This window comes from Aspergillus caelatus (genome assembly GCF_009193585.1).
Source record: "Aspergillus caelatus strain CBS 763.97 unplaced genomic scaffold BDV27scaffold_1, whole genome shotgun sequence".
Lineage (NCBI taxonomy): Eukaryota > Fungi > Ascomycota > Eurotiomycetes > Eurotiales > Aspergillaceae > Aspergillus > Aspergillus caelatus.
This window is the reverse complement of record NW_022475264.1, coordinates 306,938-319,003: the sequence shown is the minus strand read 5'-3', so window position 1 is coordinate 319,003 and position 12,066 is coordinate 306,938. Positions and strand designations below refer to the sequence as shown.

Sequence of the window (12,066 nt, the reverse complement as noted above, 5' to 3'; positions counted from 1 at the left end):
TCAAAAAAAAAAAAAAAAGAAAAAGAAAAAGAAAAAAGAAGAACAGAAAACATTAAATAATGATAATACATAAATAAATTAACCAATAAGATTTTGCATTACCGAGCATTTTAGTATTTGGGCAAAATGTCTAAACGTTTCTCATCCCTAGAATGTACAGGTAGAGCCGCGAGCCCTGACTGTTTGCTTTTGGGGGCCGGCCTGGCCGGACTTTACCAATATCGCTACTCCATGCGAGCTAAGGCCTACAAAATGTATAGCAGGTAGCGAAATAAGTCAAAATGAACTTGATTCACACATTTGCGACATTTGTAAATTCTAGACTATGCTTCGTTACCAACCTCGGGAGCTTCCAAGTCCCATCTGATCCTTTCCGGGATGGCTAAACTATACAGCGATTGGATTTGATCGAGGCTGCAGGATGACAGCTGTAGACTGGTAAGGCATACTAAATGATTCATACATCCAGTGACTACGCATGTCCTCCCTCTCGAGCTTAATATCCCATCGAGTAATAAAAGACGCAATCATCAATTTCATAACATATGTTGCGTGAAGTCGGCCCGGGCTACAAAGCCCGAAAATTAAGTTAGTTAATGAAGTCTTCATACCAAATGTCACAAAAAGAGACTCTTACCAAGCGAGCGATCCGTAGCCCCAGATCAGATGCTTCTCTGATACATCCGCGAACATTTTAGTTCGGTCATAGGATTTCCCGTTCACAAAGCGAGCTCCATCGAAGCTATCGGGATTTGGGTATGTACTGGCGTCACGGGTCACGTTCCAGTTAGAGACGCAGACAGTAGCTCCTGCTGGTACCGTAGTGTTATCGTAGGCAAAGGTATAATCCTGCATGGCCTTTCGGCGGATAGCAACTGTAGACATAGTCGTGTGCTCGGTTAGTGTGGTTGGGTAACTGAGGTCTGGGTGGGCCAGTGCATACGCTTGTCAAGACAGTAGACTCTCGCACACTCGCGCATGAAGCTATCTAGAAGAGGCAGACTGCTAATGCTATCAATATCCATCCTATTTTCAATTGTTCTGAGTTCCTCGCGGAGGATGACCTGCCATTCGGGATGGCAGCAAAGCTGGTAAATGAAAATATACAGGTTAACCCAGGGCTGATGTGAGGCAGCGAACCAAAGACCCATTATGGCTTGGCAAAGCGCTTCGGGAGTCCAGTAGGCTCTTTTGTCCTCTGTTTCTGTCATCATGCTGTAGAGGATGGTCTGGAAGACTAAGGTCAGCTGAGCTGGCGGTGCGCCGGAACTTGGAGTGGGTTCTGACATCTTCCTTGCTTGAGTGCTCATCCCAATCCTTCACTCCCTTCTGTATGATTGGAATCATTTTGGATTGTATAAGCTTCATTGCTTGTCCACGTTTCGTTACAATGGCATGAATCAACCTATCATGGACATCCCGGTTAGTATTCAGTCTAAGCAGGGCGATGCAGTTAATACCCACGGGGAGAGAAACGAAGGAGTTATTTGGAAAAGGCTCATGCAGGTAACAGTCTGTAGAGGATGCTGGAAGAGGGCCGCTGCGAATTCCGGATCTGAGGCTATTATGAAAGAGTTGTTAGGTATCTTTTAGCATGTACTTGGCACTATTCGTACCTAGTTTCTCGCCAAAGAATATTACTGCCATCAGCCGAGAATTAAACAATTTGCATGTTTCTGCCAGCCCAACATGAATGGGCTCTGTAAAGCATCAGGACAGATTTCAGACCCCCAAATAGATGTGCTTTAATTACCGCTGGAGTGAATTGGTCGTTGACTTAGCTCGTTGTCTAAGAATTTCTGCGCTCGCCTCTGCAGCAAAGCGGAGAGATTGCGTAGATGCCCCCCTCCTCTAACACTGAGGATCAATCCAAAGAGTCGGGATCGGCTAGAATTTATTTCATTGTGATTGAAATTGCTTAGAGTGCTCTTAAATCCAAACAACTGGACGATGTTAGCTCTACCGGTGGAAATTTATTGGGGATGTCCATACATCCGCATACACGGCCCGCTGGGACAGCAAAGGCGTATCGCTCAGCTCAGTCATCTTTTTTGCCGTAGGCTCAATAACAATTGGCTGGGCTCCCCATGGATTGTAGTATTTTCCATTTGACTACGTATGCGATCAGTCGCTTGATTCCTTCAAGAGAGTGGAAAGGCTCACAAAGTCGTGAAGAGTCCTCAGTAGGGCTGAGGCACATCTTTGATTGGTCTTCACAGATTTGACGGTATCCTACAATAGATAGTTAGCTTAGATGGTCCGGGAATTGCATTAAAAAAAGCACAGGTAATAGAGAGGACCTTAAGCAGAAAAAAGACTTCCACTAGGACAAGTAGGATAGACGCCGCTATTGGAAACCACGAAGGTAGGATTTCGGAAATCATGTTTGCTTGAGTATGACTTGCATATTTGAAAGAGGATGCAATATTTAATATATCCAGGACATGTTCAACAGCCAGAAGCAGAAAGCGCCAATCTTGTAGTTGGCCATCAATACATTAGCTACCTCTCTAGTGCCCCCGAATCGCTGCATATGACGGCCTTGGGATTTCAGCTAATCAGAAACCAATAATGATATTACCACTGTTGGTGCATGCCTCAGCGAAACGGGATCTGCATGTAATGAGATGGCCGATGACTATAGACGGTAGGAAGCATTGTAATCAGACGTGGCCTGCTGTCCACACAGTCGACTGGATTTCGGGTATGACCAGTAAGCCATGGTTACATAGTTGATTGATTGCTACCTATTGATACTAATCTATTCCTCCACGGAAGTTCTCCGATTGACAGCAAGCCCCAAATGAAGCAAGTCTATCTCAACGTATCCAGCCGAGTGATTTTGACGAAGATGTCGTCCTGCATAAATGCATGCATTAGTGTCTTGTTACACCCCATTTTCCAACGAAAGAAAAAAACGAAAAAAGAAAAACAGCACTAACCATCATGTCACTGGAATCACCACTAATGGTAGCCTTCGTCCTCTCGGCGTTGGCCCCACACCAAAAGCGGCCCGCCGCACCATTTTCGATCTGGGCAACAACCTGACTGCTGTAGTCCATCAAGGGCATTCGCTCGGTACCATCCTGGCCCTGTGCTCGTGCGGCAATTGTTTCTTCAATTGGTTTATACAGAGAATTATCGGGTAACTTAAAATCTCCAAAATAGGTCTGCCCTTGAGTGCGAACCGCACCAGTCGGGATGCATAGAACCTTGACATGAAACGGGATCAACTCCAGCCGAAGCGTGTCAGCCATGAGCTCCAGTGCTCGTTTCGAGCCGGCATAGGTTCCTAAATCCGACAGTCCCCATTAATGAATGTTGATCCATACATGCCAAGCACCAAGAAAACAAAAAGAAAAAGAATAAAAGAAAAAAAAAGAAAAGAAAAAGAAAAAGAAAGACTAACCCATGAAAGGAACGTTCAAATAGCCGGAGATCGATGTGATGAAAGCGATTGAGCCTTGCGCTTTGATCAACAATGGGACAAAGGCCTTGGTCACACGCAGTGGCCCCCAGACATTGATATCATAGAGGGCCTTGACTTGCTCCACGTCTTCGTCCAAGTAAGGCATGAAGTGATTGCGACCGGCGTTATTGACTAAAACGTCTAAGGTTCCGCCTGTCTGAGCCTCAACCGCCGTTACAGCCGCTTCAATCTGGCTTGGCTCGGTCACGTCTAGTGGCAGCAGGGTGACATTCGACACGCCACTCAGCTTAGCCATTCTGTCCAGATTTCGGGCAGTCGCGAAGACCTGATAACCTTGTTTTTGGAAAGTGAGTGCCAGACCAGAGCCGATTCCATCGTCGCTACATCCGGTAATCAAAACCGATTTGGGGGCCATGTTTGCGGGGTTCTTGGAATGACGCGATATTTGTCTGTTGGTTGTGTGCTTTTGCGATATTGAGGGTTTGGGAGAAAGGAGGAGAAACAGCACAAAGTCCGCGCATTTTAAATTGGCCACTCTAGTACGTTGATGCGGATGCTTTCATTATCCCCTCGCAGGAGCCCGTGCTCAAAGGCTTCGTGGGGGCCGTTGTATCTTCTTGATCCTTGTTGATCACCGACAGCTGACTGGTTGACTGACAGTGACAGGGCGTGCTAAGCCTGGTCTGGTGGTGGCACGGCTGCTTAGTTGTTTACTACCGTGTATTACGAGGAGCGTAGACCCCGGAGAGTAACCCCACTGGGCTTATAAGAAATTATGGAATTACCCCTCAAATATCAGCCTAGAGTGGGCTCCCGGTGTGCCGCATGACCGGAGACAATTTCAAGGTTCTCTTTGTTCTTGATAAGTTCAATTCACAGGTCCTGTACGAATGAAAACCCACATATATTTAGGGTACGGAAGAAGGAGGGGCCGATCTTCCGGCCCGGCCATTCTGGGAGGGTTCGGCCCGCCCCAAAGTGGAAATGTGGTGATCAAGGACATGATTTGACGGACCTTTCTCCCGGGGACCACAACACGCACACATCGACGGGAGATAACGACCAACAGTGCTGCATGCAACGATGGGGCCAAAAGTTTAGGCAACAAAGAAGTCCTCCAAGCGCCCACGCTAGGGGGGGGGGGGGGGGCTAGTGTGACGGGCCCAGTTTGATTAGGCACATTCCCACGGCAATTCAACGGACAGACATTTCAGTCACACTGGTGTATAGCAATAGATAGTATCCACTTGAAGGTAACCAGGATAAATTAAACATTCTGTAACGTGCCTGGTCCACCATGGTACATGATCTTTGCAAAAACCGGCTAAATACCGATGCAGTGTGATTCACATCCGCCATCTTGATTACGTGACAAGGGGCTCTACTAGGTGAAATGGCCATTTCCGTATTTAAAGAGTTGCATTAAAGATTTCAGTGGTTCATACCTTAGGATGGAAATTAAGTAACCTATTTCATGAAAATACCCCATAATAACCCAACTGATCTATACCGGACTATCGCCAGTCATTCGCTTCCCTCGGTATTCGTATCCTATATCAAAGCCACGATGCATGTAGATTCGATCTTGGCCAGCTGGTCCAGTGGAGGAACTCGCCTGAATCATCGTTTGAACGGTCTGGCCTTCATAGTGCTCGTACCCGTCATCACTCACCTGGTCCATTGGGGTTGATTGCTTCTTAGTGGGAGACTGAACATCTTTCAATGGCAAACAATCCGAATCCTTCGCATAGTCATCCGAACCAGATAATCCTTTCCCTCCACCTGTAGATGATCGAGAGCGAGTGAAGATGCTGACGAGTTGAGTGAGCTTGGTCCCCTTGTGGCGAACCAAAAGCGTCAATGATGGCATCGAGCTGGCCGATATCCCGACGCACATCTCAACCAAGCACATGATCAAGACAGGAAGGGTGTAGTAGCTGAAGTCGTCTGTGTGATGATCCAGAATATTTTTGAAGTAGATACTGAGGGAAGAAGCGACACAGGCCCTATACGTCACTCATTAGCACTTCATTCAAGGCGGGAGTCGAAATCACATACAACAACCCCGTACCAAAAACCACCATCACGCCGAGTCGTTTCTTGAAATCCATTTGGAGGTTCCAAATTGGGGCCATCGGCAGGATCAGAATATAAAGGTCAATGATAAGACTGCCTGATGCAATGGGAACGGTCCATTTAAGAATTTTCGAGTATCGTGTGGAAACAAATCCCTCCGCCCACGTCTGGCCGGGCGCTGGGCTAGTGTAGTAGAGCGTGGCGATAAGGATGATAGTATAGAAAGCCCAGTTCACGAAAAGGCCAAAGTAGATAGCATAGCGTTGCCACTTGATTGTGCGGAACATTTCGAGATAGATGAGGAAGAACGATGTTTTTGCAAAGGGCCAAACTATTGTCGTCACCCAATTGGCAAAATATCCGGTCTGGCCAGGATTGCAGTTAGCTCTACTCTTTATTTGAATGGTTATATTCGCATCCCAAGGGACCATACGATTATAAAGGCATCACTCATCGCCTGAATCACCGAGAGATCATACATATGAGTACCGTATTTGCCCTTTGCTACCGCTAAACGAGAGTTAGATCCATGATATGAGACCTGTGTAGGGTACAGTATCGTACCGAGTATACAGATAATGAAGTAGAATGTCGCTCCTATCTATTGGCCAAATGTATGGTTAGACGTGAACGGATATGTGGTGGGACAGACTACAGACTGTAGCAATCAATCGTGTCCCTAGAGAGGCCCTTGTCAGCGATGATCTCAAGAATGCCAATACCTCATCCAGGCCTCACTCACAGTCATCGGGCGCCATTCGTCTTCGAATACTAAGTTTCGCGTATAGACTCAGACCGGCAGTAATATACATTAATCCCATCACAATGCCTCCCACGATATACAGAATGTATCCATTGGACGGAGGATCCACGAGGTTTGACTCAACGCCCGGCGGAGGTGTTCCAGCCGGAATACTTGCCATCTCCTCGGCCGACAAAGTGGACGTCATTATGGACAACGGATGAGCAAAGATAGCATTACAACAGTAGCTAATTAGGAAACAAAATGTTCTAATCTTCCCCTTAAGTTCTCATTTAATCATTGTGAACAAGTGCTGGATATTGGTTTCTTCAAGGAGGACATGCTGGAGGGCGGGGCCGCCGAGAAGGTGGGCATCCTGCAGAAGCCAACACAAGTGAGCTTGCATTAGCCTGCGCTAGCGATGCAAAACACGTATTTTCAATGTAACGGAGTATATACTAATCCCAATGTATTGGTTGCTAGTCCTCCCAATTACGTGGTATTCTTGAACAGCCCCCGGTCAGCCGCGCTTACATAGATTCCGTACACCCTCGGAGCTATTGCTCAGGTTAGAACAGCGCTAGTAGCGACTTTTAGATCAAATTGCTTATAATCTCACTTCAATATCTTATTGCCCAAGCTAGCGGAGGTCACAAAAGGTATTCAATCCAGCCGTGCTGGGATGCACAGTTATCAGCCCCCACCCCGACTAAACACCAAGGGTATAAAGAAGCCGTGCACTCAGTCATATTAAATGAAGTTGGGTAATCTCGGAGGGGGCAGATTAGATACAGCTTCCACATTCTCTGCGTTAAATGATCTCCTTGGGAAATCCATTGGGATTGGTTCTCAACCACATTTTCGGCAACATGTTCCTAACCGTCTTCTTTGTTACGTCCGCTCTATATCTCGGCTGGAGAATTTGGAGATTCTCCGTCGTACCTAAAATATACCCATACGATCCCAAAGAGGCCCCTTATTTGATTCCGTGTGAGTATACACAAACACAAAACCTTATATTCTGAAATACGCATTCAAGTTTCGGCCCATAAGCATCGCTAACATGAACATGATTGGTGGAGCAGATCTTGGTAAGATACAAGCCTCCATAAATACACCGAAGGACGGGCTCTACTTTACAACAATAGGCCCACGCATACTAATATTAGTCCAGGACATACAATCCCCATGGCGCTTGACTTTAATCGGACACTGGCTAGCATGATGTGAGAATTGGCCCCAACCCTCCCTCCCCCCTCCCTCCCATAACCTTTAGTGCTGAGAGACATCTTGCTTGAGTTTGGCTAACTGCTTTTGGGCTTAGTGAGCGCTTTGGCAAATCCAGGCGTCCCTTTGCCATCACAGTAGCAGGGGATAAATTTTACGTCATCACAGACCCTAAGCATGTAGCAGAGATCTACCGAAATGAGAAGACCCTGTCGAGTGAGCGTATTACCCGAATTATTCACAATCAATCGGGTATGAGCTCTGAGGCGGTCGATAAGCTATTCAAAGTCAATACATCTGCATCCCACAATAAACTGCATCCTCGACCTCTACCACCTGTGGGTCTTATGCTGGAGTCTCTCCGCCAGCATCTAGCCCCAAGCGAGTTACTAGATCGACTTTTAGACAATAGCACTATCCCTCTTGTGCGACAAGCAATTGATCTCAAATGGCAGGATTTTGCTGCACCCCAGGAGCTTGAAGATGGAACAAGGGTCCTTTCTCTCAAGCTGCTATGTATCGAGGCGATGGTACGAGGTGTAGTTGAGTCGTTTTACGGACCGACTCTCTGGGAGCTCCAACCAGATTTTGTTCATTGGTATATGCTCTGGGAGAGGGTGAATTGGAAATATCTGTTCGGGATTCCTGGGTTTCTGAGCAAGGACATGATTCAAGCAAAGGAGGTAATGATTGATCTATTTGTGAAATATTTCTCTTTGCCTCCTGCTAAACGACCTGGTGCAAGTGCTTGGATATTGGAGACAGAAGATATTTTGATCGAAGGGGGAATGAGCACGGAAGACCTTGGTCGAGCGATGATGTTGCAGACTTGGGCGTGAGTATTCCCGACGAACTGAGATGGACCACCCCTAACTTTGTATAGTGTTTTGGGAAACTTGTATAAAACGGCCTTTTGGATGGTTTCATATATTGTGTATGACAGAAAGCTCCTCGAAGCAATCCGAGAGGAAATTACGCCAGCCATCAGTGGTGATCGTGTTCATCACCATTGCCTCAATAAAGAGTGTCCGCGTCTTGATTCCTTATTGGCAGAGGTTCTCCGCATTTCTGTGAGTATGCCACTCGTCCGACATATAACTGATGATACCGTTATTGGGGGTTCAACATTTCGCAAGGGTAATAATGTTATGGTAAGAGTATCTCTAATCATTAGAGAAAAGTAAGTCTACTTGTGCTAAATGGTGTCTCACAGATCTCTTACCACCAGCTTCACCTTAACAAGGATGCCTGGGGAGCCAATGCCGACGGTTTTCAAGCCGATCGGTTCCTAAACAAGACATCGTTAAAGTCGAGTCTTAGCTATCGTCCCTTTGGGGGTGGAAGTGGCCTCTGTCCTGGCCGACAGTATGCCCGAGAAACTACTTTCTCCTTTATCGCGATGCTGCTGAGCCGCTATGATCTTACCCTAGCGACTGAAGAGGCCGGGAGCTCTGGAGGAGGTAAAGCCCATGAGGTGAAGAAGCCCCGGTTCCCACAACCTGATTATTCCAAGCCAGTTGTAGGCGTCACAGCCCCAGGCGAGCAGGAAGACATCACGATTCGCCTCACTCCTCGAGTGCTAGTGTGATAAAACTCTCATAAGCCCAATCTTTCCACTTCGCCTAAACGTCCTTGGACTGGAATCAAGGTTGGAAAGAGATTCTCGACAAATGGCGCCCGAGACTGGATACGCAATAAACACATGTTCCCGCGGAAATACTTATTAGTTGACACTAGTTTGTTCTGCACGTTCGCAAAGCGAAAACCACGTAGACCTAAACCCCGAGTAATCCGACCGTACAACTCGGACTCAACCATGGAATAAGTGAAACTCAAACTAGTGGCCCATTCCCCTTGTTAGGTCGTAACAGGATCGCATATTCTAAGAAGACTATGGAGTTAATCCTTTGCTCAGGTACATATACGAGCAATGGGATCCACCGAAGAGTACTCATACCCCTGCCATCTGCATACGCTAGTTCGCGTGGAAAATGCCAACAACTAATCAGTGGAATTTGGCCCCCATTGGCTAGATAGGGAGGTTACGAGTTACCCAAACGCTCCGTGCGTGACGGGGAACTTCCTGATACAAATATAAATACGGCAGAGGCAACCGTCACTTTCAACAGACCATTTAACCGGGAAGGCTCTTAAACTGGCCGCGGACTAGCTTGAAGTGAAACTTACGTCGATTCATTTCCGTCATGTTGGCCCGAATCAACTCGATCTTTTGCATTCTTTTGCTGTTCAAAGGGGCATCATCATCACATAATGTGTCCCAGCTCGCATGCTCTCGAATATCCCAGGAACTACCTGGCGAGGTCTATTACTCAGGCTCTTCGGATTACTCAAACTCATTAGCCTCCTACTTCAGTCTTCAAGAACAAGAACTTTCACCTTCATGTATTGTGCAGCCCAAAACATCCTCGGATGTGGCCAAGACTGTGTCAATAATGCGTGGATTCCTCAAGCAAGGGGTTCAGGTTGCCGTCCGTGGTGGTGGCCACACCTCATTTTCGGGAGCTGCTAATATAAACCACGGCGTGACCATTGATCTTGGTCTTTTGAGTAAGGTCGATGTTAGTCCAGACCAAAAGACTGTTAGTATTGGACCCGGCGCGCGCTTTTTTCAGGTATGGCAAGTGCTAGATCCGCTGAAACTTTCCATCACGGGAGGGAGAGATTCAGACGTCGGGGTTGGAGGTTATATGCTGGGGGGTGGATTGAGTTACTTAGGACCGCTGTTAGGCTGGGCCTGTGACAATGTGGTGGAATATGAGCTTGTCTTAGCCTCCGGCAGGATTGTCACCGTGAATGAGCAGGCATACCCCGATCTTTTCATGGCGCTAAAAGGTGGTTCCAACAACTTCGGAATTGTTACCTCTTTCACCATGAAGACATACCCCCTGGGGAAGTTCTGGGGTGGCTTTATTGCGTATGAATCCACGGCTGCTACACAGCAGGTGGATGCCTTCTCTCGATTCATGGGAGTGGAACCTTACGATCCCCACGCTGCAATGATTCAAACATATGGCTTTACTGCTGGAGTATCGATCATCAGCAATGGATTAGCATACACTAAGCCTGTGACATACCCCGCGGTATTCACAGACTTTGTAGACAACACCACCACCATATCGAATGATCTCCGAATTGACACCATGGCCTCATTTGCGAATGAAACGGACAGTTACCAATCTTACAATCAGCGGTTAGTATACTTCTTTGCCAATATATTGGGAGTTTAAATTGACCTCTACTTGGGTAGACAAATCTGGTATACGACAACATTTGCCCACAGCCCAAAAGTCTACTCTACAATATATTCTCTCTGGAACAGCTCTCTTGCGGGAATATCCGACATTGATGGCATCAACTGGTATTTCACCTTGCAGCCTACACCAGCGCTCAACAACACCAACAGCCTAGGCTTGAATCCAGCAGATAAAAGACTTTGCATTGCTATGATAACGGCATGGTACACCAATGCAGCAGATGACGATAGCGTGTCTGCGGCAGTCAAGAAGCTATTTGCCTCAATTGACGCCGCCACGAAAGCTGCTGGTGTCTACCGCCCTTTTAAATATTTGAACTATGCAGACGGCTCACAGGCTGTTATTGCGAGCTATGGACCTAGAAGCAATGCATACCTCAAGTCAGTGAGCAAAAGATATGATCCACAAGGTCTCTTTCAGACCGGGGTTCCTGGGGGGTTCAAGCTTTCTTACTCCTAGCCGAAAATACAAGTCCAGGGATTCAAGACTTTTAATGGGATTATCTGGGGAAGACTGAAAAGAGGCTCGAAACATATTCGAAGCTCACTATACGTGGCTCCCAGTCATAATTTATTCTCGACATATCATCTAGTCCTCACCCCATGTGTTCCAATATCGCCAAGTACTCCCAAAGCCGTGAATATCACAAGATAACAATCTTGATAAATTCTGGTCATATGTTTCCCTTACGAAAATAAGAATAGCTTTACTCGTGTGACTATTGAACTTATCGAGCGCTCTCAACGTCCAATCTGGTGGATTGACACCCCGGATAGAGAAAAACGATAATATCACAATAGAGTGTATATATAGGCGGTTTACTAGCTAAGGGGCTACTTCAATCTTAGTTATATACGTAAACCATGAATCCTGAATCACTAGATCCTCCTACAAGAATAGTAATGAGTGTCGCTATAATTTAGCCTCATGACCTCTCCTAATACCTTCCTTTCCTTGATTTTTACTTAGACTATAATTCTACCAATCGGCTCAACAATAATACCCAGGGTTACTACACCACTCAATTCAAACAACACTTCCAAGACGGCGTCGTGGCACACATCAACCGCATCCTGCCGTACTCACAGAAGCGCCTGAAGTCACTCGAGGCTCGCAAAGGAATGTTTGGTGACGATGAGCCCTGAACTGGCAGATCGGGGCCTTGAAGACCATCATCCGTCGATTTTGATCTACCTTTGCCATCCGAGTCACCGACAAATTCAATATCAAGTCAGGCAACATATAGGGGATTCACTATGTCTCGAGCTAAACAGTACCCCATGCTTCGGTTGGGGGTATTCGCGTACCTCTTCTGA

General features: G+C 46.7%; 5 protein-coding genes across 5 annotated transcripts; 2 read left to right on the top strand and 3 right to left on the bottom strand.

Moving 5' to 3' along the window:
* Window positions 1-318: 318 nt before the first annotated feature.
* On the bottom strand, window positions 319-2,477 carry BDV27DRAFT_744 (cytochrome P450). The gene is made up of 10 exons (XM_032077462.1): window positions 2,301-2,477; window positions 2,164-2,232; window positions 1,993-2,112; window positions 1,754-1,943; window positions 1,617-1,700; window positions 1,465-1,561; window positions 1,288-1,405; window positions 944-1,229; window positions 638-875; window positions 319-568 (listed from the first exon to the last, which is right to left on the bottom strand). The coding sequence occupies exons 1-10, from the start codon at window positions 2,382-2,384 to the stop codon at window positions 388-390; spliced, it is 1,467 nt and encodes a 488-aa protein (XP_031933963.1). The 5' UTR covers window positions 2,385-2,477; the 3' UTR covers window positions 319-387.
* A 337-nt stretch (window positions 2,478-2,814) lies between these two features.
* On the bottom strand, window positions 2,815-3,845 carry BDV27DRAFT_140113 (SDR family oxidoreductase; the record flags this gene model as incomplete). The annotated part of the gene is made up of 3 exons (XM_032069595.1): window positions 2,815-2,883; window positions 2,943-3,292; window positions 3,410-3,845. The coding sequence occupies 3 exons, from the start codon at window positions 3,843-3,845 to the stop codon at window positions 2,815-2,817; spliced, it is 855 nt and encodes a 284-aa protein (XP_031933962.1).
* Window positions 3,846-4,927: 1,082 nt separating this feature from the next.
* On the bottom strand, window positions 4,928-6,534 carry BDV27DRAFT_119138 (uncharacterized protein). The gene is made up of 6 exons (XM_032064791.1): window positions 6,249-6,534; window positions 6,166-6,185; window positions 6,071-6,107; window positions 5,940-6,016; window positions 5,489-5,871; window positions 4,928-5,436 (listed from the first exon to the last, which is right to left on the bottom strand). The coding sequence occupies exons 1-6, from the start codon at window positions 6,454-6,456 to the stop codon at window positions 4,935-4,937; spliced, it is 1,227 nt and encodes a 408-aa protein (XP_031933961.1). The 5' UTR covers window positions 6,457-6,534; the 3' UTR covers window positions 4,928-4,934.
* A 645-nt stretch (window positions 6,535-7,179) lies between these two features.
* Window positions 7,180-9,271, top strand: BDV27DRAFT_733 (cytochrome P450). Its single transcript, XM_032077443.1, has 5 exons — window positions 7,180-7,238; window positions 7,334-7,474; window positions 7,573-8,310; window positions 8,359-8,626; window positions 8,689-9,271. The coding sequence occupies exons 2-5, from the start codon at window positions 7,437-7,439 to the stop codon at window positions 9,061-9,063; spliced, it is 1,419 nt and encodes a 472-aa protein (XP_031933960.1). The 5' UTR covers window positions 7,180-7,238; window positions 7,334-7,436; the 3' UTR covers window positions 9,064-9,271.
* Window positions 9,272-9,679: 408 nt separating this feature from the next.
* Window positions 9,680-11,895, top strand: BDV27DRAFT_151731 (FAD-binding oxidoreductase; the record flags this gene model as incomplete). The annotated part of the gene is made up of 3 exons (XM_032071405.1): window positions 9,680-10,686; window positions 10,744-11,134; window positions 11,758-11,895. The coding sequence occupies 3 exons, from the start codon at window positions 9,680-9,682 to the stop codon at window positions 11,893-11,895; spliced, it is 1,536 nt and encodes a 511-aa protein (XP_031933959.1).
* Between the last annotated feature and the right edge of the window lie 171 nt (window positions 11,896-12,066).

Excerpts from the sequence above, each read along its gene's own strand:
- BDV27DRAFT_744 (XM_032077462.1), bottom strand. The coding sequence starts at position 2,384 with ATGATTTCCGAAATCCTACCTTCGTGGTTTCCAATAGCGGCGTCTATC. Across the intron at positions 2,113-2,163 it reads TGAGGACTCTTCACGACTTT|TCAAATGGAAAATACTACAA; the intron begins GTGAGCCTTTCC and ends TCGCATACGTAG. Across the intron at positions 1,562-1,616 it reads ATTCTTTGGCGAGAAACTAG|CCTCAGATCCGGAATTCGCA; the intron begins GTACGAATAGTG and ends CTTTCATAATAG.
- BDV27DRAFT_119138 (XM_032064791.1), bottom strand. The coding sequence starts at position 6,456 with ATGACGTCCACTTTGTCGGCCGAGGAGATGGCAAGTATTCCGGCTGGA. Across the intron at positions 6,017-6,070 it reads CTTCATTATCTGTATACTCG|CGGTAGCAAAGGGCAAATAC; the intron begins GTACGATACTGT and ends ACTCTCGTTTAG. Across the intron at positions 5,872-5,939 it reads TGAGTGATGCCTTTATAATC|ACCGGATATTTTGCCAATTG; the intron begins GTATGGTCCCTT and ends AATCCTGGCCAG.
- BDV27DRAFT_733 (XM_032077443.1), top strand. The coding sequence starts at position 7,437 with ATGGCGCTTGACTTTAATCGGACACTGGCTAGCATGAT. Across the intron at positions 7,475-7,572 it reads CGGACACTGGCTAGCATGAT|TGAGCGCTTTGGCAAATCCA; the intron begins GTGAGAATTGGC and ends TTTTGGGCTTAG. Across the intron at positions 8,311-8,358 it reads ATGATGTTGCAGACTTGGGC|TGTTTTGGGAAACTTGTATA; the intron begins GTGAGTATTCCC and ends AACTTTGTATAG.